The sequence below is a fragment of the Sinohyriopsis cumingii genome, chromosome 15 (genome assembly GCF_028554795.1).
Source record: "Sinohyriopsis cumingii isolate HCF-2022 chromosome 15, ASM2855479v2, whole genome shotgun sequence".
In the NCBI taxonomy this organism is placed as follows: Eukaryota; Metazoa; Mollusca; class Bivalvia; order Unionida; family Unionidae; genus Sinohyriopsis; species Sinohyriopsis cumingii.
In genome coordinates, this window is record NC_142975.1 from 33,574,895 (window position 1) to 33,597,596 (window position 22,702).

Genomic DNA, 22,702 nt, shown 5'->3' on the forward strand with positions numbered 1-22,702 from the left:
CAGTTCAACAACACACAAACACACATGAATACATGCATAAATACATGTATTGAGGAGGTGGCAGTGAGAAGCATTATTAAGTTTTTAACCTATGGTGACATTTACATTTCTTTCAAATGTTTGTATGTAGAGTCACAAAATATAAGTTCTACTATGCATTAGCAAAAAGTAATGACAGTTTTTCGATTTATCTTTCACCTTTGCATACACAGTCATGAAACTTTATGTATGCATTCGTTTTAGATGACAATCATGCAAAGTCATTGGCAGTAGAGTCACAGTGATCCACATTTCATGCTCCACTGATTAGCAAATAATACCATCACCATACTCCTGTTTATAGAGGGAGAGTTTTATGTCAACCACGTGTTGAATTTTATACCATTAAAAACAAATGTCTGATGAAGTTGGAGAACTGTTATGAATTTGATACAGTAATTTTCATGTTACCTTCCCATTTACATCAACATTTTGAAGTTTAGTTACAGTGCTTGTGCTTGACCTAATTGACTTTAGACAAGTAAATCTTTCAAATTTTCTTTCCCAGAGCTGAAGTTTACAAGGTAAACAAAGATGGATTATTTTAAAATGGTTGGTTCTCTGTCAAACTACAATGTATTGAATGTGACATTATGGTACAAGTCATAATGATCATATTTCAAAATGTTTGAAACTTCCCAAACATTTGTGTGTGTGTGTATGTATGTGTGTGTATATATATATATATATATATATATATATATATATATATATATATATATATATAGACATATACCCACACACACATAGATCGGTAGATTGATTGACAGCATGGCAGTAAATAAGCAAGTCAAGGTAGATGAACATGCATGGACTGACATAGTCACACTTTTCTTTCCTTTTCATGCTATAAATTAAATACAAAATTAATCTGCACAACATATTTAGACATGTGTTGGTTGTGTTAAAGAGAACTCTCATGTTTTTTTTCATTCTTGTTTAGTTTTAAACTGGCCTTTCCTAACGTGGTAACAATAACTTTAACTTAAGGTATTTGCTGCACCAGACTATTTCATGCTTAGACTTTGCTCCAGAGACTTTGTTGGTGAAATCCTGAAGTTGTCAGTTCCTTTGGCAAATACACTGCTTGCATTTCCAACTCATGCCATTTTTGGATATTGTTTGAAACAGCTGCAGAAATCATTTCTTCCAAGTTGATAAATTGAAGTTATGGATAATTATAAACCCCATGTGGATGAAAATTCATGTCTCTTAGTTGTATTATATTTAATGTTTTTTGCTGTCAAAATGTCTAGCTTATGTCTTAGACTCTGGCAGCCTGTCATTTTAATCCCTCCACTTTTACATGAATTTCGTCTTCTCCATGTTCCTTGCAAAAACAGTTTTTATCTTCTCATTTAATACAAATGGGAAAGATCACCCAATTTGAAAGGCACTAATACTAAAGTGGTCATAACATATACAGTATTCAGTTGATTACACTCTGGTATACAGTGTTCAGTTGATTACACTCTTGTATAAAGTATTCGGTTGATTACACTCTTGTATACAGTATTAATTTGATTATACTCTGGTATACAGTATTCAGTTGATTACACTCTGGTATACAGTATTTGGTTGATTACACTCTTGTATAAAGTATTAATTTGATTATACTCTGGTATACAGTATTCAGTTGATTACACTCTGGTATACAGTATTTGGTTGATTACACTCTTGTATACAGTATTCAGTTGATTACACTCTGGTATACAGTATTTGGTTGATTACACTCTTGTATAAAGTATTAATTTGATTATACTCTGGTATACAGTATTCAGCTGATTACACTCTGGTATACAGTATTTGGTTGATTACACTCTTGTATAAAATATTAATTTGATTATACTCTGGTATACAGTATTCAGTTGATTACACTCTGGTATACAGTATTCAGTTGATTACACTCTGGTATACAGTATTCAGTTGATTACACTCTTGTATAAAGTATTAATTTGATTATACTCTGGTATACAGTATTCAGTTGATTACACTCTGGTATACAGTATTCAGTATTGAAACTTCTTTCCGAGTAATGACTTTAAGCGGTTGGTAAATCCAAGCACAACTACATTGTGCAATAGCTGCCTATATAAATTATGGATCATTTCAAATCTTTTAAATTTAGAAGGAAAAGTAAGAATTACTACAAATTGTTTCAAGAAAACTTGTAAGTGTGGTCCCACTCAAAAAGGTTGGCAGAGCCCCTGTATGATCCAGATGCAAGTCCATCTGTTCTTCCAACTGTCAGTCAACAATTTGGTTTGCACAGGTTAACTCTAGTAGGAATTGTTGGATGTCAAAAAAATATATATAGCTAATTAGTTTGCTGCATTATATTGATGCGACCTGAGAACATTTTCATTATAAGCCTTGTAAGTTGTTTAGAAGAGCTACTCTTATGAGAGCTATTATACCTGATCATTTCTTAGTTATTGTTCAGAGTTATTATGCATGATTATTCCGCATCCATATCTTGATTTCCACAATATAACTTTACCAACGATTGATCGATTTAATCAAATTTAACGTTTTGCCAGCATTCCATGACATTATTTACAGGAGTTATGGCCCCTCGTTTCCCTTATTTCTAACATTTATTTCCTTACTATAACTTTACTATGGACTAAATTTTAATCAAATTTGCAGATCAGTGTTAACGAGTCACTGAACTAGTTTGATTTCCAACAATCCACATCATGTACAGGATTTAGCTTCCTCCTAGCTTTGGTTTCCACAGTTTAATGGATTTCAACCGAACTTCGTATTCAGATGTACAGTGATAAGACCTCGAATGGACTTGATTTCTAGTCATGCATAACACCATGTACAGGAGCTGTGGATCCTGCTTGCCCAGTTTGGGTTCTTTAGCACGATCTTTCAAAAAGGCTAGTGAGATTTCCACAAAGAACCTCTGATCGAGGCCCTATTGAAAAAAATTCTAGATAGCAGGGCCGATTGCATTACATTACCTTTTCTCACCTGTTTTGCTAACTGACTTTTCCTATCTCAGTCTGGTTATCTCAGACTTGTCATTTCAGTCATAATATTCAAGAGCTAGAAACTACTTTTAAAAAGAAACCTTGATGGCTTCTGTTGTGCCAGATGGAATTGTTATAAAATCCAACAACAAACACAACAACAGGTATATAACAAAAAGAAAGTCATAAAGAACGTAAGGTCTCTCCAACATTGATAACAACATACACAATATTCTGACACACACATGCACACTCACACACGTAGAGTTATTTGATAGAGCTCCAGACACAGACAATACACTTCACTGGCCACACAAACCCATACTCTCTCAAGTGTTACTGCAAAGCCGGCAAAAACCAGAAATGTGAAGTGTCCAACTGGTTTCTTCTAACATTGTCGAACACCCACAAGCCGCCCCCAGTTTAATCAAATATAATAATGCGGTTGCAAATGAAAACACATCCACTTACCAACCATAGTGGTTCATTCATCAGTCCACATACAATTCCACAAAAAAGTTTTCCATGTAGCCTATCATTGCACTAGTGATCGGATCGCTTCTCATATTTCCAGGACAGAAAATGCAAATTTCCAAGAAAGTCATGAATTAGAAATTTCTTGGTGTCACAACACACTTCGTTAGAACTGTAGCAAATAGGCATATTGTACTGCAGAGTATCGTACCGTTGCCTACCATAGAACGTTTTCCAAATGAGAACTTTGATTTGGAGAGTAACTTGAAAAAGAAAAAAACAGAGATAATAGAAATGCAGTTTCTTTATTATGTATTGGAACTGCATGTTACTCCAATGTTGATTGGAAAAATCACTGAACCAGTGAATCTGGTTAACGCGTCAGAATTATAGGTGGATGTATTTTCAGGTAATACATTAATTTCAATTTAGAATAAGAATATAATGAATCATGGCTAAAGTTCCAGCCCAGTATTCTAGAGCCATTTTATTCTAAAACTCACACCGACTCAGTGTTCAGATTTTGAAATTTTCAGAGTAAGGGAGCAGGGCTTGAATAAGGCTTTGAAGTGGCTAGAGCCACTTCAGATGGGGCTGGGTGAGGGGACCTTATAAATCTACAAATACACATTGAAATCAGTCCTTAAACTGTCTTTTATATGTGTATAATTATTATAGCTATATTTGACTATTAGGCTAAATATTAGACGGTTTAGCCATATATTTGATTCATTTAAACACATGTATCCACGGGAACCAAAAGTACCAGAGGCATGTGCGATTTTTATTCCCAAAAATTTCAAGATCAAATTATATGTAAGACTTACATACAACATTTTTTGCAGTACTCACCACACAAAGCTACATGGTAAATCGGTTATTAATTTTTTTTAAATGAAGTAGTGGCAGATGATATTTATTCATTTCTTTTTATTAAATGCTTGTACAACAGATGGCAAGTGATTCATGCGTAAAACTGAGATAGAGACTGATTCATACATAATGTGTCAGCATCTCTGTTGCTGTTAACTGTATTTGGCAAAAAGCGTTCTAATAACCTCTTTTTAGTGGTGTTTCGAAGGCTGACTGATTACCACCCAAACCCTTTACACAGTAGAATGACTAACTCGACAAAGTCCTTAACAAATGTGACTGACTCAAAATCACAGTCCAATGTGATCGAGCTCCCGCGTCATTTGGCAAATAGTGCAAGGCTCACAGCACAGTGTTGTGGCAAAGTCTTCAAGTATAGATCCCTAAAATAAAAACAGTTTTAGAGTCACCAACGTTTCCTATATGTATTTGAAAGGATTAACTTAGGACGTCGGAGATAAATTTCAATTTTAAAATTAGCATGTTAAAGTCAGATATCTTTCAATACTTGTTAAAAATATGTTAGACAATGTCAAAAAAGAAAGATTATGGGATAGCAATATCCATTAAAAAATGTGCAATTTTAAATTCTGTAATTTGGCAAAATTGTTTAGAATAGATATGTACATGGATGAATAGGTGGTGATTGAATATTTTCTTTTCTATTTAGAGAAATCGGAATTTTACGCCAGACATTTAAGTGTGTGTGTGTGTGTGTGTGTGTGTGTGTGTGTGTGTGTGTGTGTTATATAACCTTGATTCCAAATAATGTTCTAACTTTGACTCGCAGGGCAAATGCACTACATGGTATCAACGGCATGAAGGGCGTCTCACCAAGTCTCATCGCCAAATTGTATCTAAAGTAAGGCCAACACCAGAAGGAACAGCACCCTGTTAAAAAAGATAAGGCCACATTTAACACACTTTCACATACACTTCAGATTGTACTATAAGCTAAACTCTAACCAATCAACCCAATAAAACAAAAACCTTTTTTTTATCTGACCCCCCCACATCAGTTTTCAGTAACTGCAACTGGAAATTTTGTTTATGTATTGATACAATTATTAAACTAAATTTGTGAATACATTTACCACGATCAATTATCAATCAATGCAGTCATATGCAAGTATTTATTTGTTACTGTCGATTGTCTGAACTTAATTTATTACCGGTCGTTGGATGGTTGTAACTTCACTCACGCTAATTGCAAAAAGCACACACTCAAATTATTTTGTAGAGTCATCGAAGTTAAATTACTATTGGTTTGTTGTTGTTTTCATTTTCGCAAGGCGATTCTGTAAGTTTGAGACATGACCTATTTTACTGCAAAACGATCACTGTAATAGTATTATTAATAAATAAATAAATATTTTAGCTTACAGTGTCTCTTCTCATCCGTACACATGCAGAGTGGGGATGACCAAGCACGCTCGCAATGAGCATCATCAAACGGAATCTTGGCAATGACTGGTTCTCTAATGCTGTCTGTACGGGAGGACGGTGACTTCGGTTGGACGGTGACTAAGTTTTGCCCGTCATCTGATTGAAAAGTCCCACGAGTAACCACAACATTGCCATTGTCTGTGTTGCCTGAAGAAAACAATTAAGTACAGGTGTACAAGCTTTCCTAACAAAAAAGCATATCATCATTTGGAATGTCATTTAGTAATCCATCGAATGTTACTACGGAAAGCTGGAAGACTATTTACTCTTTTCGCTGCTTTGAATTGAAAACTGACATTCATAAAGACCTTATACACACTGCTGGAAACTTCGTTGCGGTCATTGTATGCTTCTTTGATTATTTTGTTCATAAAATTACTCTGATAGGAATAGAACCCAGGAATACAGACGTACAACAAAAATCGACGAAATAACATGACATTCATTATTTTGCCATAACCACTTCAAAACGTCCATTCCACATAGACTACCGGATATGAGCTGATGAAACCTGATATAAATTTATAAAATGTTACAGAGGATAGTAAAAAGCTATACAATACCAAGCTGAACTTTTTCTCATAAGTTCTGGTGTTTTGTAAAACCGATTACTTCTAATTCGGCATTATATGATTGCGGACTACATACAAGATATAATATCTCCAAAACTGAAGAGCTTAAAACAACATGCAAAACTACACACCTCTGAAACTGACGATTTGACAACAGAAGTGTTCCAAAAAGCATGGCAGTTTTACGCATTGCAAAAACACGCTAACACATTTTTTAACGAAGAATTGTGCTAACTTTTGCTACAATCAAAATATATATTTCTATTATACTGACCTTAGCAAGTCACATTGCTTGCTCTGCCATGCGGATAAAACGTGCTTTTTGCAGATCACGTGCTCTTTGTGTATCGGCGAACACAAAAAATAATCATTAACAAACCATTATCAAAGGCAAATAGCTGACGTATCTGCAAGACAGTAATTTTTTTTTTCTAAAGAAAAACTAATGCTTCATAATCAAGCAAAAGGATATAGTCAGCGAGAGTGACCATGTTATGGTTCATATTCTGTGTGTGTGTGTGTGCAAACTCGCGTATGGCTAATACTAAGCAACAGTGCAACAATCCTGAACTTTCTGTTCGGTATCTGGTACATGTACTTTACTGTTCGGTGTTGGTTGAACAATCTTTTGCCATCACATTACGGCCTGTGTGGCAGGATTGCATATGTTCAATGTGTATATGAAATTGTTATTATTGTTGTAAGGCTTAACGCCATTTTTCAGTACAAGATAAGTTATACATGGCAGCCAGTATAAATGGTAAAGGAAGAACCACCGACCCCCGAGAAGCTACTGGCAAGTATTCCAAAAAACGGCCGAACCTGAAATGGCAGTGATCCGTAAAGGTGAGCGCTTTAGACCAATCAGCCACTAGCCCCCCCCCCCCCCATATGAGAGATTATTGCTTACATTTATCAAAAACATCGATATTTTCCTATTCTCTGTTTAACTGAAGTAATTCATTTTTGACAACATGATAACAGATGTACAACTACTGAGCTTTTTTTCTCAACTCTTCACAGTTCTCACAGAATTTGCCGACCACTGCATTACCGCTCTGATGTCATCTAGATCAATCACGAGATCCAGATCAAATCATGATTACTAATAATATCAATCAATTGAATACTTGGCAACACTTGAAATACATGCTAAAGCACGTCGTAAAACCATATCGTATGCTGCTGCCTTGGTATATTTAATAACCATAAACTTATTTTGTTTCAGTTCGAGTTTTGAAATTTGTTATTTTTTCTATAATTCTCCTAAGCAAAGACTTTCTGAAAAAGATGACCATTTTGTACAGTGTCATAATCCTTGCCGTTTTCTAATTAAAATGCTGAAATCTAAAGGTACCCATAACGCTTTTACAAGATTGCCGTAAACAAAACACTTCAACACGCGCCATATGGCATATTGTAATGTACTTCTTTTATGCAAACCCCCTTTCAATGTTCGCGTACTGGACCTTTTGAATTCAGAATCAATAGGTGACTCTAATATACAAGCCATTCATACAATTTGGTCAAGATAAAATGATGCAGAATTCAAGTTATTTTGCGCAAATTATTTGGTTTAACTTCAGTTCAAGTTACATCGAATTTTGCCCAGATTATTAGTCTTAAACCACAAACAGAAAAGAGCAAAAAAAATTATTTAAAAAAATTGCAAAATTCAACAAATAATTTATTTCCTTAGAATACAAAGTGGGAATTCAAAAACAGCTTACAGTTTTGTGAATTAAATCTGTTATGTATATTTAATTTTCATTGATTGTTTGTTAGTTGTTCTTATTTCTTGATATGCGGTAGGTTATGTAGAATTCTATTTTATAGCTGATCGTATCCAAAATCAGTGACAATTTTATGAACAACATTGTGTACTTTTTCCTGACAGAAGAATAAATATTAGGATTATTATCTTGGTCTGAGTCAAGGACTGTCTATTTGTTATAATTTTAGTAAAGGACCTTCTAATTGTAACCAAGAGTTTATCTTGTAAACGTTTGGAACTTTCTAGAATGGAATTTGTTAATTTTATAAGTTTTCTTTAGAAAATCTATATTGTGTTCTAGGTCAGGTAGAGAAGTAGAAAATCCTGTCTATTTTAAAAATTATTTATTCCTGCAATAACATCTGACGCAGAAATCAGTTTTACTTTTGTGCCGAGGATTTCATTTGAGCTGGAATTTATTTAGTCAACTTATTTATTCACTAGAAATACAAAGTGCTCATCTAAAGTAATATTCTAGGAAATAGAGACTCGGGTTTATAGTAAAATTCAAACAAGGATATATTCTTGGATATTGTTATTGTTATTGTTATTGTTATTATTATTATTATTATTTCAATTATTATTATTATTATTATTATTATTATTATTATTATTGTGATTAAAAAAAAAGACTGTTGGCACATTGTTACCATCACAGGCACATTAACACTTTCAGCGTTGGATTTATTTTTGGAATATCACTTTTCTTCATTAGAACTCTATTCATTAGGACTTGTGTTAGTAATTCTAGGATTATTTGGGATTTATTTCACAATAACCATAAGTTTGGTTAGCATTTTCACTTTGCATTCTTGGGAAATAAATCATTTGTTGAATTTTACTCGTTCTTTTCTGTTAGTTGGTTTAAGACATTAGAGTCGTAACAAATCCGAAACAGTCCTAGTTCTATCATTGTATGTGCTACCTTGATTGTACAGCTGATACTTAATCTAATTTAATATAACTTGAAATTAGAGATACTAATACCAATGACGTCAGTGTATGGCGAATTTTGTAGCGATGAATAAGTAACAAACTGCAGAATAGTCCAACCACTGTAAGGTGACTGGAGAAAGTAGCAGTCATTGCTGACAGAATAGTCCAACAACTGTAAAGTGACTGGAGAAAGTAACAGTCATTGTTGACAGAATAGTCCAACAACTGTAAAGTGACTGGAGAAAGTAACAGTCATTGCTGACAGTTGCACACATTTTAGTAATATGCCATTAATTGATGTCAAATAATGTATTACAAATGTTTATCCATGTAACTAAGACAACATTAGTCTGTTGTGAAATTTAACGTGTATCAGTATTTTAAAAAGTACTGTATTGATATCAAGCACTGAAACAGGGATAAAAGTTTGTAATTATGATGAAGCAAGCAAAATATTACATGAAACATGAAATCAATACAGGGAACAAATTTCTCCTTTTTGAGTCATATACCGGTAACTGTACAATTGCATACGAATGTGAAGGTCTCGACAAAGAATGAATAGGAAATTCTGCTCAGTGATGTCTCGCCCGTAAACTGTGCTGACATATTCTGCCTAAGCAATCATAGTCTCTCTCTCTCTATATCTATCTATCTATATATATATATATATATATATATATATATATATATATATATATATATATATATATATATATATATATATATATAATATCAGAGAGAGAGAGAGAGAGAGAGAGAGATAGAGAGAGAGGACTATTACAAATATTTGGTTTGGCTAATAATCGATCTTAGAAATTGTAATAGCTCATTTTCATTTAACTTAAAGTATTTCATCAAGTAATAGGAACAGCTTTGTTTGGATTTCAAAGAAACTTGACGAGCACCTTCACATTTACTAAACCTTGAAGGAAATTTTGGTTTCCAGCATTTAGATTTTGTTTGGCTTACGAGAGATCAACAGAAGAAGGAAATGGAATTTTTGTTTAGTTGACGTGACGACAAGGCAAGCATGAGCGTGGGGTCGTATTTATGGTTTATAAGAACATTGTGAGTGCTGTCATCCACTTGATGGCATCTCCTTTCAACATCTCCATCATAGAGGTTTATGCCCAACATGTAACCATGATGACGAAAAAGTGGATGCGTTCTAAGTCCAGCTTCAAACTGATCAGAGAACCAAGAATGATATTCTAGTTATTCAAGGAAACTTGAACACCAAGGTAGGCGAAGACAGACTAGCGAGAAAACTGGTACATTCTGTAATGAATAGACCAGTGAGAGAATATTGAAGCTCATGGACTTTCCCACCTGCAATAACCTTGTGCTGACGAACACCCATGGCTCCCACAAACTATCTAGATGGTAGACTTGGCACAGCCCAGACGGAAAACATCAGAACCAGACTGACTACATCTTGGCGAGGAAGCGCTTCCGGTCTAGAGTCAACATTACTTCCCAGGAGCTGACATAGGATGCAACCATGACTTGCTGATTATGACTATTAAACTTCGTCTGCGGAGAATCAAGAAGCCAAGATAGGTTAGGATCGGGTTTGAACTTGAAAACTTGAAGATCCATGCGTGGTACAAACATCTGAGGCATTACACTTCTAGGACTGAAGAAATAAGCCTAGACTCCTTGATCACCACCTTCAACAAGACAGTAATAGGCATTGCCAGCGAGAATCCTAGGTAAACATCATAGAATAAAGAAGGCCTGGGTCAAAGCATACATCATCGACCTCTGTGATGTGAAAACAAAACGGTGTAGGAAGCCAGGAAACAATGAAGGAGCAGACAAATACCGGGAGATTAACAACAGAATTAAGAAGAGCTTAAAGAGAACTAAGTAAAGCTGATTTGAGGACCAGTGTAAGGAAATCGAAACAAGCCTGAACCAAAATAATAATAAAAAGGCATATCAATTGGTGAAAGATCTGACAATACAGAAATAAGGTAGATCTACCACGATTTAGGACAAGGCTGATTCAATTCTAACAAAAGACCAAGATATTCTAAAGGCACTAAAGAAAGGGAAGTCATCATCATTCCTTCACTTAAAATCTTCAATGAGTGGAACAGGTATAACTAATTATATTAATTGCATGTTTAACCTGGCTACCCGTTTCAATATACTGGTACTCATATAATTTATTTAAATGTCAGGAGCAATAATATTATAATTTAACTCATTTATTTTCTTCTTAACTTTGTAAGGACCGTACTATCTAATCTGAAGCAAATTGTGAAGAATGAGCAAGAGAGACAGAACTCCATTATTACAAAACTCAAAAGTTCTCTCCGCTACAGTTCTGTCAAACCATAATTTCACTGCTGACTTTCATTGCTGAACGCCAAGTTCAAGCAATATAGGCTGGAATATTCCAGACCTAAAATTTTACCCTCGACCCGAATGGATAGAGTTAGAATGGCCAAATTGAGTAAAAGACTTTATCAAAGCTTTTACTATTGTTTTAGACTTTATATTCCTCAAGGGAATTGCCTCTGGAAACCTTGTTGACGCACACATAATGGTCAACAGGTACTGGTTACCTGACTTGGTCTTAGGTAAGGAACCAACACAATCTACCATAATTCTACTGAATCGTTCGTCAAAAGCAGGAATAGGTTGTAGACGAGCCTTGGGAATTTTCTGATTTGATTTTCCTGCCAATTGACAGGTATGACAAGATCCACATTATTTACCAACATCACTTTTGAGTTTTTGCCAATGTTGTTGTTGTTGTTGTTGTTGTGGGGTTTAACGCCATTTTTCAGCACACGATAGGCTATACATGGCGGCCAGTATTAATGGTGGAGGAAGAACCCGGAAAAACCCCGGAAAGAACCACCGACCCACAAGAAGCTACTGGCAAGCTTTCTCACATACCCACATTGGCTGAATCTTAGACTCGAACCGCCGCAGACAGAGGTGAGATGGCAGTGATCCGTAACGAAGAGCGCTTTAGACCACTCGGCCACTCGGGGCCCCGTTTTTGCCAATAGAAGTGAGTTAAAATCTTGTGATAAGTTTTATTAATCCTTAAATGACCAGCGAAAGGAGTTTCATGGACCAGACTAAGCATTTCTTGTCTGTAAGATTTTGGAACTACAATTTGATAGTTCACTGACTATTAATCATCAGCAGGTACCTCGGGAGGTCTCCATTTTCTCATAAGAATTCCATTTTTAATGAAATAACAGACATAAACTTCAGTAGCTTCAGTTTCACTAATGGTCTTCTGAAACTAATAGGAGATCTCAGGATCTTCTTCCTGTTCGAAGACAAGTGATTGTCGTTTATCATGTTCTGATTATAATAAAGAGAATGAGTCGTTAAAAGAGGATCACTGTGTCCAATACCTTTTGATTGATCTAAACATGGAGTAAAAGTGACCTCATCAAAAACCTGACCAATATATGTGTCAGCTAAAGGAATACTTTCCTTATCAACATCATTCTGAAGAGCTTTCAGCTTTCTTTGCCATAGCTCTGATAATTGCGCAAGCTGGAAATGCACCAGGGAATTCTTTTTCAATTGTATCGATTTTCTGATCCAAGCAAGGCTGGTCAGTTACAAGTGGATAAACCACAACCGTTTCTCCAGCTAGGTCGTTGCCTACTAATAAATGAATGCCCTCAACGGGTAAAACAGAGACCATTCCGACTGTTACGGGTCCTCAAACTAAGTCTGATGACAAATTTACACAATGGAGAGGAACAATAACAAAGCCGCACTCTACTCCATGAAAAAGAACACTCTAATTAGAAGAAGACGTCACAGAAAAAGACAAAGTACCCGACAATAAAAGACTCCTGTGTCCCTTAAAATTTTAATAGGGATAGGATTGGCCGAATCACCCGAGTGATATAGAACCCTTCGATATGAATGGTTCATAATTCTCCATAATCAAATCAGACTGGGGTTTATTAGACCCAACAAATGTATTGATTCCAATACATGGCCGTGACTTGCCCTCTTAGAAACAAGAGCATTTGGAATAGGTCTGTCTTGATTCTAATGCCTATTTTTCAGTTTGTAGCAATCAGAAATAACGTGTTCTTTTTTCTTGCAATAGGTACACGTAGGAAGAGACGAGGATCTTGAATCAAGCTTCTCCGACGTTTGATTTTTAGATGTTGTGCCAGTGTGAGTTTTAAAAGGGCTTGTATTAGGCTGAAATACGTTTCTGCCAAAAAATGTTGTACAGAAGTCTTATTTACACAAGGAATTTTATAAGCTAAAGAATACTCAGCAGCAGCACGAGCAGCATTTTCCAAGGTTTCAATCTGATGCTCATCAACAGAAGACTTAATGTCACTATGTACACAGTTTTTGAACTCTTCAAGTAATATAAGTTGTTTAAGACTTTCATAATCTTGTTCAACTTTCTTGGCTAAGCACCATCTATCAAACAACTGTTCTTTTTCTCCAGCAAATTTGACATGAGTTTGTCCAGCTTCTTTTCTATAGCTTCTGAATTTTTGCCGATAAGTTTCAGGGACTAACTCATAACTCCTTCTTTGACCGTATCATAGTCACCACTTTGTTGAACTGACAGTGAACGGTAAACATCACTAGCTTTACCAGTGAGTACACATTGTAATAATTTAGTCCAATTCTCCAATGGCCACTTCAAAGTTTCAGCAACTTTTTCAAAATAAGAAAAATATTTGTCTACTTTTTTTCTCTGAAAGGGGGCACTAATCTAATATTCTTTGCAAGATCAAAACTTAAATTTGGATTTGAAGTATGACTGTGATTTTCACTTGCCAGTTCCATTTCTTTCATTCTACATTGATATTCCCTCTCTTGCTTCTCTTTCTCCAACTGTAAATGTATTTGCTCTTTCTGTAACTGTATTTGTTCTTTTTGAACTGCATTTGTCATTCTTTCTCTCTTTCTTCCTTATCTAACTGCATTTGTTTTTCTTTCTCTCTTTCCTCTCTCTCTCCTCTTTTTCATATTGTACTTGCTTTTGTTTTTCTTGTAATTGCATTTGTTCTTTTTCTTTCTCCAATTTCATTTGTTCTTTCTCTTTCTCCAATTTCATTTGTTCTTTCTCTTTCACCAATTTCATTTCTCTTTATCTTCTTCCAATTGCAACTGCATTTGCGTGTGTTTTTCTTCTTTATCCTTCTGAAGCTCCAAGTTCCTCAGCTCCAATTCCATCTTGTATTTTAATTCTAATTCCTTCATTTTTGTGTCAGAGTCTGATACAGACTTACTGACTGAAACCAAAGCACTTTTATCCAAAACATTCTTTTCTACCAAATACTGAACCAAACTATTTCTTATGTCTTGTTTCGTTAAGGAAGCCTTTACTTCAGAAAGGTCGTATTTTCTGGCAAGTTGAATCAAATCATCTTTTTTGAAAAGATCTAATTCTTCCTGGGTAGGATTTGAAAGAAAGATTTCCACTTTTGATGACATTTTAGAAAAAGCTTGTCGATCTCACCAAAGATTTCAAAAACTAGGGGAATTCAAATTTAAAAAAAAAATGTTTTCCGAAATAGTTTAGCCGGAATACAAAACAAATTCGGACAAGCTACCCAATTTCTATGTTATATGTTTAGGCTCTAATAAACAGTAACACAGAAGGAGTGAAAACAACAAGCTTTTTAAAATTTAACAAATAATTTATTTCTCTGGAAAAACTCTGTAAAAATGAAAGAAGGAGAAGAACTTACGGTTTCAAGAATCAAATCCAAAAATAATCTAAGAATAATCCACGAATTAAATTGCAAAAGTCCTAGTAATAAATGCTCAGATAATTTCAAGTTCGAATCCTGATGGAAATTCCAAGATGGATGACGATGATGTCTGCTGTAGTCTGTACTGTGTTGTCTTTTACAGTTGCTTGTAGAAATACAAACAATGACACTCTGGTGTTGGAAATCCAAATTAAATTTGTAAGCAACGACTTTCCAAAATTTCTGTGTGAGCACTCCTCAAAATATTTCCAGAGAAAAAAGAAATAATCTTTTTTGAAATTCAACTGATCTGAAGAAAATTATACCTCAAAATCTGGCTACAACAAAATAACTTGACATCAGTGTAAAAAGCCCCAAACTGAGAAATCTCTCTCTACGCATCTCTATTAAAACTAACAAATGCGCAGTAATGGAAAAACCAGAATTGCGAAATCGAAAGGGGGGATGGGTCATGTGATCGTGTTTATCTCATTTTTTCCAAAAATTGCCCTGACGAAAACCAATCATGTTAAAATAAAACAGAACTTGTTTACGAAGGTTGCTACAAATTCTGAAGCAATGTCAGGATTTAGAGCAACACCTATTGTTTACCAAATAAATGATTCAGTTCAACCGATTTTCTGGAAAAATATCACCTCCAGTGAATAAATCTACATTATTATATCATATAATAGAATACAAAAACAAAACAAATCATCACCATTGAAAACCTGTGTGACAAGGTGACTAACAATGGCAATATATTAGATTGTTTAGAACCACGATTTGAATGCCTCCTCTCACTCACTCTCTTCAACATCTATTTGGAAAGTATCATGTCCGATGCCTTGGAAGACCATGATGGCAGTGTCAGTGTTGAATGCAGAACAATCACCATCCTGCGCTTTGCAAGAGGTGAACTAGAACTGGAAACCTTAGTGAACTGTCTCAACCAAACATTACTAGGGTATGGGATAGAGATCATCGCTGAAAAGACCACGCTAATGACAACCAAGCTGAGTGGCAACCAAAAGGAAATAAGAGTATATTGACAGAAGCAGACAACAACTGAAGTGGCTAGGATGAATCCTATTTGGATGGACAGCAACGTCATACTTGTATCCACGATCCAGCTTATGCTCTCCTTTCTCATGTCCATATTCTTGTATGCATGTAAGACATGGATCCTGAAAAACATATCTAGAGAGAAGAATCCGCGCCTTAGAGATGAGATGTTATCGAAGGATCCTGAACAGCTCATGCTTACACCACGTTTCTAATGAGGAGATGAGCATTATAATCCAAAGTGCAATTGGATCATTTGAAGATCTGCTCAATACTGCAAAGAACCGCAAACTAAAATGGTACGGTCACGGCTCACGCTCATCTTTCTGTAAAAGACAACCCCACAGGTCACACGGTACTAATTGTACGGAAAAATGGGAACCAGCCTGTAAATGGGTGAACATAACATAGTATATATGGGTTTGGCTGGCCAGCATTGGTTAATAATGCAAGTTATTTTTTTAGGAAAAAGAATCTTTTGAGAGCTTATCCTGGCTGTAACTGAAACAAAAACAAAGACATTATTTTATTGATGGACTCTTTGGTGCGGAATTGAAAGATGTTATGGGGTACAAAAAGTTGCAATCAATAACATCCAACACAAAGTATATTCGCGAAAATATAGCAGGTGAAGTTTTCATTCCGAAAGGTATAACAGTAAATTCATAAAGTCCAAAGGGTGTCACAAAAGCAGATTTCACCTGCGCTTCTTTAGTCAGAGGTACCTGCCAGTAACCTTTGGTCATGTCGAATTCGCTAATATATTTTGCATTTCCCGACTTCTCAAAACGTTCGTCTATCCTTGGTGTAGGATAGACATTAAACAGTGTGATGTTGTTCAATTTTCTGTAATCAGCACAAAGTCGCAGACTTCCATCTTTCTTTTGAACAAGTACAATTGGTGAACTCCATTGGCTTGTATACGGTCTTATCAATTCTTGCTGTAACATTTCGTCTTCTATAGTTCTGACTTCAGCCCTTTTTGCATGGGGAATCCGATAGGGTTTCTGTATGATCGGAATGTCTGTTGTTGTTCGAATGTTATGAGTGATCAAGTTGGTTTTGTCTGTTTTTGAAGTTAGCAGGTCTTCAAACTCTGAGCATAATTTTCGCACCTGTTCTCGCTGTTCTTTTGTCTGTTTGCCATTCAGACTGATTTTGTGCAAACTCTCCATGTCGACCAATGGGATGTCAATCCGTCCCCCTCCATCAAGTTCATCATACACAGTTGCTGATAACAGTACAGTCTCTTGTACTGACGTGGTAGGTTACTATGGTAGGTTACTTGTCCTCGCCTAACACAATGTTAATCTTGTAATTACCGTCATTGACTTTACAAATGACACGATATGGTCCCTTCCAGTGAGCCCTCATCTTCGATGCATCGGATGGCAACAAAACTAGGACCTCATCTCCCGGCCTAAATTCCCTTTTGGTAGCATTTTTTCGTGCCATGATTTAACTTTCTTGTGACACTATGTCAGATTTTTTTCTCACTAACTCATTAATATCAGCCAATCGCTAGCGAAGCGAAAGCATGTGTTCAACAACTGACTTATGTGTCTCACCCTCACCGGTGTATAGATCCTTAAGAATCTCCATCGGCCCTCTTACTGACCAACCATACAGCAGCTCAAACGGCGAAAACCCAGTTACTTCATTTGGTACCTCCCTATAGCAAGACAGTGCGTAAGGCAACGTCACATCCCACTCTTAACCGTTCGTGGAACACAGTTTCTTCAAGATAGCTTTGAATGTGCCATTAAATCTTTCGACCTTTCCATTGAATTGTGGCCTGTAAGGAGAGGTTGTTATCCCCTTGATGTTCAACATGTTGTAGAGTTCTTTTAGAAGAGTACTTGTGAAGTTGGTCACTTGATCTGTAAGGATAATCTTAGGTATACCAACTAGACTAAACAGACCAATTAAAGCGTTGCCTCTGTTTTGGCATCAATGTCCTTCAAAAGAATTGCTTCCGGATACCTGGTAGCTTCATTTACTACGGTTAGTATATATTTGTTCCCTGCCTTTGTGCGCTGTAGTGGGCCAATGATATCCATCGCAATCTTAACAAAAGGGTCAGACATAATTGTTGGACACACCATTGGAGCTTTCTCCTTCCCTGTTCTCCTTGCTGTCTTTTGACAGATGTCACAGGCCTGAAAGTGCTTCTGAATATCCCCAAACATTCCTGGCCAATAAAACTCGGTTGTTATTCTTGCTTTCGTTTTCTCCCTTATTAGATGACCAGCAAGCGATCTATTATGTGCCAACTCAATCACTGCTTGACGTAACTGCTTTTGCAAAACTAACTGGATTCCATATTTTTCTCCATCCTACGACTTCCACTTCCGTTTTAAAATTTCATGATCCCAGAAAAATGCATTGTCCACGCCTTCTGCTTCACTTGCAGATGACAGGGCCTTTTCTCTCACTCCAGGAAACGAGCTGTCATTCTTTTGATACTGAGAAATCAATTCCACATTAACATTGTGCAGCTAATCAAGCGACAGGTTCTTGTCATCAGCCTCATCTTCACGATGGATGTCATCCTCGTCCTCATCAGGACCATGATCACTATCATCGTCCGAAAATAGCCTATCTAGATGCACGTCGTCCAGTTCATGGGATCGGACCTCACATTCTTTTATTTTTCTTTCACATTCTTCAGCTTCCTCTTTTCGCGCTTTTCCTGGTATCTTGCTACTACCATAGTCCTTTTTTTCCTATGTAGAATGTCCATACCCAGCAGCGCTTGTGCTACCAAGTCAGATACCAGTCCAACCTGGACAAGACCCTTGTAGTATGGCGTATCTAATTCTAATATGGCTAATTTCGCATCAAAAGGCTGTCCAATGGCAGTGTAGAGTGTCAGGTTCTGCCCTTCAAACATACATGACATATGGACAAGGTCCTCACGTATCAAAGTCATTTCTGCACCTGTATCTTTAACAAACAATACTTCCTTGTTCTTCACAGTTTCCGGTACATTTATTAACCGTTACCAATGGTATTCTGATCAAAGTAGGTTGCTTGATTTTGTTTATTTCTGCTGGGAGAGTCACGCAAAACATGACACTTTTGGTGACTTTTATAGCATATTTGTCTCCATAGGATTTTTCTATCAAACCAGTTTTTTTTGACTGAGTTGAACTTGATGCTTGGTTATTTGCTTGTTGTCAGCGGTGCTTAGGGTCGAACTTGCTGTCATTGATGGGCAAAACGTAATCCTCAGCAGCATCGACAACAGACCCATTGTCCTTATTGCGCCTTATCCACTGGACCTGCACTGGCGGGAGAGCCTTCAAGAAGTATTCATCTGCTAAACATCTATGTGGATCACGACTATCAATGAATCGTGTTAAATACTGCTCCATACGTGTCATCAGACCTCTGAATGTTTCGTTAGCATCCCTTTTTATGCTAACTAATTGGCTGAAATATTTGTGAGGTCTTTTCCCAAACCTATTTATCAGGGCTTTTCTTAGCTCAACATAGCTCTTGCTTGTTTTTCTGTGCTACCTCTCTTGTCTCTCCTGTAAGCAGCGTTCTCAGTTGCAGGGTTTTCATTTCATCACCCCATTTTGCATGATCAGCCACGGTCTCAAATTCTGAGAGAAATGTAAGAATATCTTCATTCGCTTGATGATTGTAAGTTTGAAGTTTGACTTTGAATGGAGGCTGTCATTATTTTTATCTACGTCTTTCTGATGTTTCACCCTTACTATCTCTAACTCAAGCTCTTTAAGTTTAAGACTGTGCTCCATTCGCAACTACTCCCTTTCAAGGCAAGGTCTAATTTTTGTCTCTCAATTGCGCATTCCCTCTCGTACTGTACCCGGTCACGTTCAGTTTGCTTGTTGGTGTCCTTGGATGTTTTTAGTTTGCTCTGTGTTTCCTTTAGTTTTCTTACAGGATGATCTTTCTCTATTTCCATGTCATATGGTTCTTCGCCACTGAAGTCTACTTCAATATCTGTGAATTGCATCAAATTTGTTTGCTGTTTCCGTCTGGTTCTATCCCTTGCAATGCTGTGTTCTTCAACAATCGTTCCTACTTCCTCATCGATAAGGTTACCTTGGGTCGTCATTTCAATCCTTATTTTGTTTATCCTTGGATTAGCTTAACAGGAATCACGCCCACACACAGTTACTGAGTATATCCAATAACAATTTGCAGCTACACTATTCAGACAAAACTTTGGTACTTGTGCTGTTTCAATGTTACTGTCAAATTTCCAAACACTTTGCAATCCCACCGCTGCCACCAAAATTGTTACGGGATAGAAAGTTGCAAACAATAATATCCAACACAAAGTATATTCCCAGCCAAATTTTAATGTTCACCCAAGCTAGGGCTCAAGACGACTGCCCTTACCGAGAACAAATTGGTAGTTTTACACCAGGGCAATAGTTCATCAAAACAACAGTGATGGCCAAATACAGAATCCAACTCCTATGGGTCAGAATCTTTATCAGTATCAGATGTGAACTAGGTAGTGTTTGTTTTCATGCATTACCGTATCTGACCGCTTAAAATCCTTTAAACTAAAACTACCATATACACCCATGTCTCTTGTCTTAACGATAATAAATATTTATACAATAAATTGGAGGGAAATTTTAGGCATTAATATGACGGCAACAAAAACGCATATTTCAAACACATATAAGTCTAGAAAATTCCGCGGCTCATATATCTTTCTCTACAGAGAAGCTGACATCTAGGTTTCATCTATACTGATAATTACAGATTTCATCATGAGCAAAAAGTTATTGAATTTTTAATATCATGGTGTTTGCATAGATTTACTAGGGAACTGAATTAGTATCGTGAGTCCTACAGGGCACAGTGAGAGGAAAGATAAATCTAGGCAGACAGAAGAAGATATGGGATGATAACATCAAAGAGTGGATAGACATGCACTTCGCAAAGTCCCAAAGAGCAGTGGACAAAAAAAAGCAAAATGGAGAGAGATTATCGCGAAGTCATCAGTGCCGCCCTTACGATAAACTAGGTTACAGGAGAAATAAAATGAAAATGAATATCATTATTTGGTAGAGTGGTTGCACATTTTTTTCATACTTTGGTTTACGTACCTCTGTGTCATTATTTGGTAGAGTGGTGGCACATTTTTTTCATACTTTGGTTTACTTATCTCTATGTCATTATTTGGTAGAGTGGTGGCACATTTTTTTCATACTTTGGTTTACTTATCTCTATGTCATTATTTGGTAGAGTGGTGGCACATTTTTTTCATACTTTGGTTTACTTATCTCTATGTCATTATTTGGTAGAGTGGTGGCACATTTTTTCATACTTTGGTTTACTTACCTCTGTATCATTATTTGGTAGAGTGGTGGCACATTTTTTTCATACTTTGGTTTACTTACCTCTATATAAGCAATAAACACCGGATTTATATTAATTTCTTGTTATCTAAATATTATGAAAGTATTTCATACATTTTGATTGCCAGCAGGTTACAGAATTTTAAAAGAATAATGACCCGTAATTGTTGGATACCCCCCCCCCCCTTTTTTTGTATTTACAGAGAAGCAACGTTTAAGATACTTCTTAGCAAATCGTTGCCTGTTGGGTCCTTTACAATGCACACAGACTAATAGCTCCGGTCTTTGCCACAACTAGTCTAAAATTGATGTTTTAATTATTTGTAAGTAAAGAAAGATTTTTAAAGCCTATATATTTGTGTAATTGTGTAATTACCTAGCGTCTTTTATTAACATTTAGTTATAATAAGTTATTTATTGTTCTTCCAGTCCTGATTTAATTAAATTTACATTTGACTATAGACAGAGTTAGTAGCATATTTCTTTCAAAATAGTTAAGGTTTTCTTCAAAGTTTTTCATGGTTTAAAATTGTGTTTTTCAATGTGCATTCTTACATTAATTTAAAGGATACATCAATGAAACTGTATGTAAACACAACTTAATACTTACAATTACTTCTTACGAGGAACATTTCTTGCAACTTTATGATCAAAATACAACATGAAGTCAAGAGTATGATCATTGATACCATTCCCATTACTAAGTATCCTACATCTGGACATTAGAATAATGTAACGTCACTGAACAATTTTCATTTTACTCTATCTACGCTACACTATTTACAAAGTCCAAAATATTTTAGAGTGAATTTTTCAGTTCTAGTAGCTTGTCATCAATCTGTTTTTCAAGAGCTCTAAGCTCAGCGATTTTGTCCTTTATACTTTTCCTCAAACTATCTGATGTTGTGATAAATTAAATATTCCCATGAGTCTCTGCTTTCAATGCATAGTCAGCAGCAGCAGCTGTCATTGTCTCGATGTCTTTTTCCGTACCTACTTTTCTCCTTCACCCACCCCCATAAACCAAACAAAAAGTAACAAAACTATTTGTTTTATATATGTTATTACTTCTTTAAAAACAGCGTATGGATTATTTAAACTATTTCATATTATAATTTCTCTCAGCTTAGCTGTATTCTATATTTTTAGATTTATCGTGTTCATTGCAATTATTTTCTGTCCTATATCCACTCAATCCCAAAATAGAACCGGATGGAACTAATTTCATAATTAAGACTTTATACAGTTTTTATTTTAAAATTTCAATCTCTTTGTGCACAGACATACATCTTTCGTCAAAAACGGTTTCATGCTGAAAGTTTCGTGTTTTGCCGTATTAGCTGTAATGGGTGGGGTTTTGTTTTCTCCAGCTGCATGTGATCGAAAATCACTCTCTCACATTGCACGTAAATCAATATCTTTCTGGCATAATTTTCATTTTGCAAAGCTCTCATAATCCAAACTTGATATTTTT

General features: G+C 35.9%; 1 protein-coding gene across 1 annotated transcript in view; it reads right to left on the reverse strand.

The window, feature by feature from the left end:
- Nucleotides 1-4,404: 4,404 nt before the first annotated feature.
- Nucleotides 4,405-22,702, reverse strand: part of LOC149781573 (placenta-specific gene 8 protein-like) — a 23,345-nt gene continuing 5,047 nt past the window's right edge. The window contains exons 2-4 of the mRNA XM_089935614.1: nt 5,751-5,960; nt 5,122-5,258; nt 4,405-4,750 (exon numbers count right to left, since the gene is read on the reverse strand). Of these exons, the coding sequence (XP_089791740.1) occupies nt 4,658-4,750; nt 5,122-5,258; nt 5,751-5,960 (440 nt within the window). The 3' untranslated portion in view covers nt 4,405-4,657. The remainder of the gene's footprint in view (nt 4,751-5,121; nt 5,259-5,750; nt 5,961-22,702) is intronic.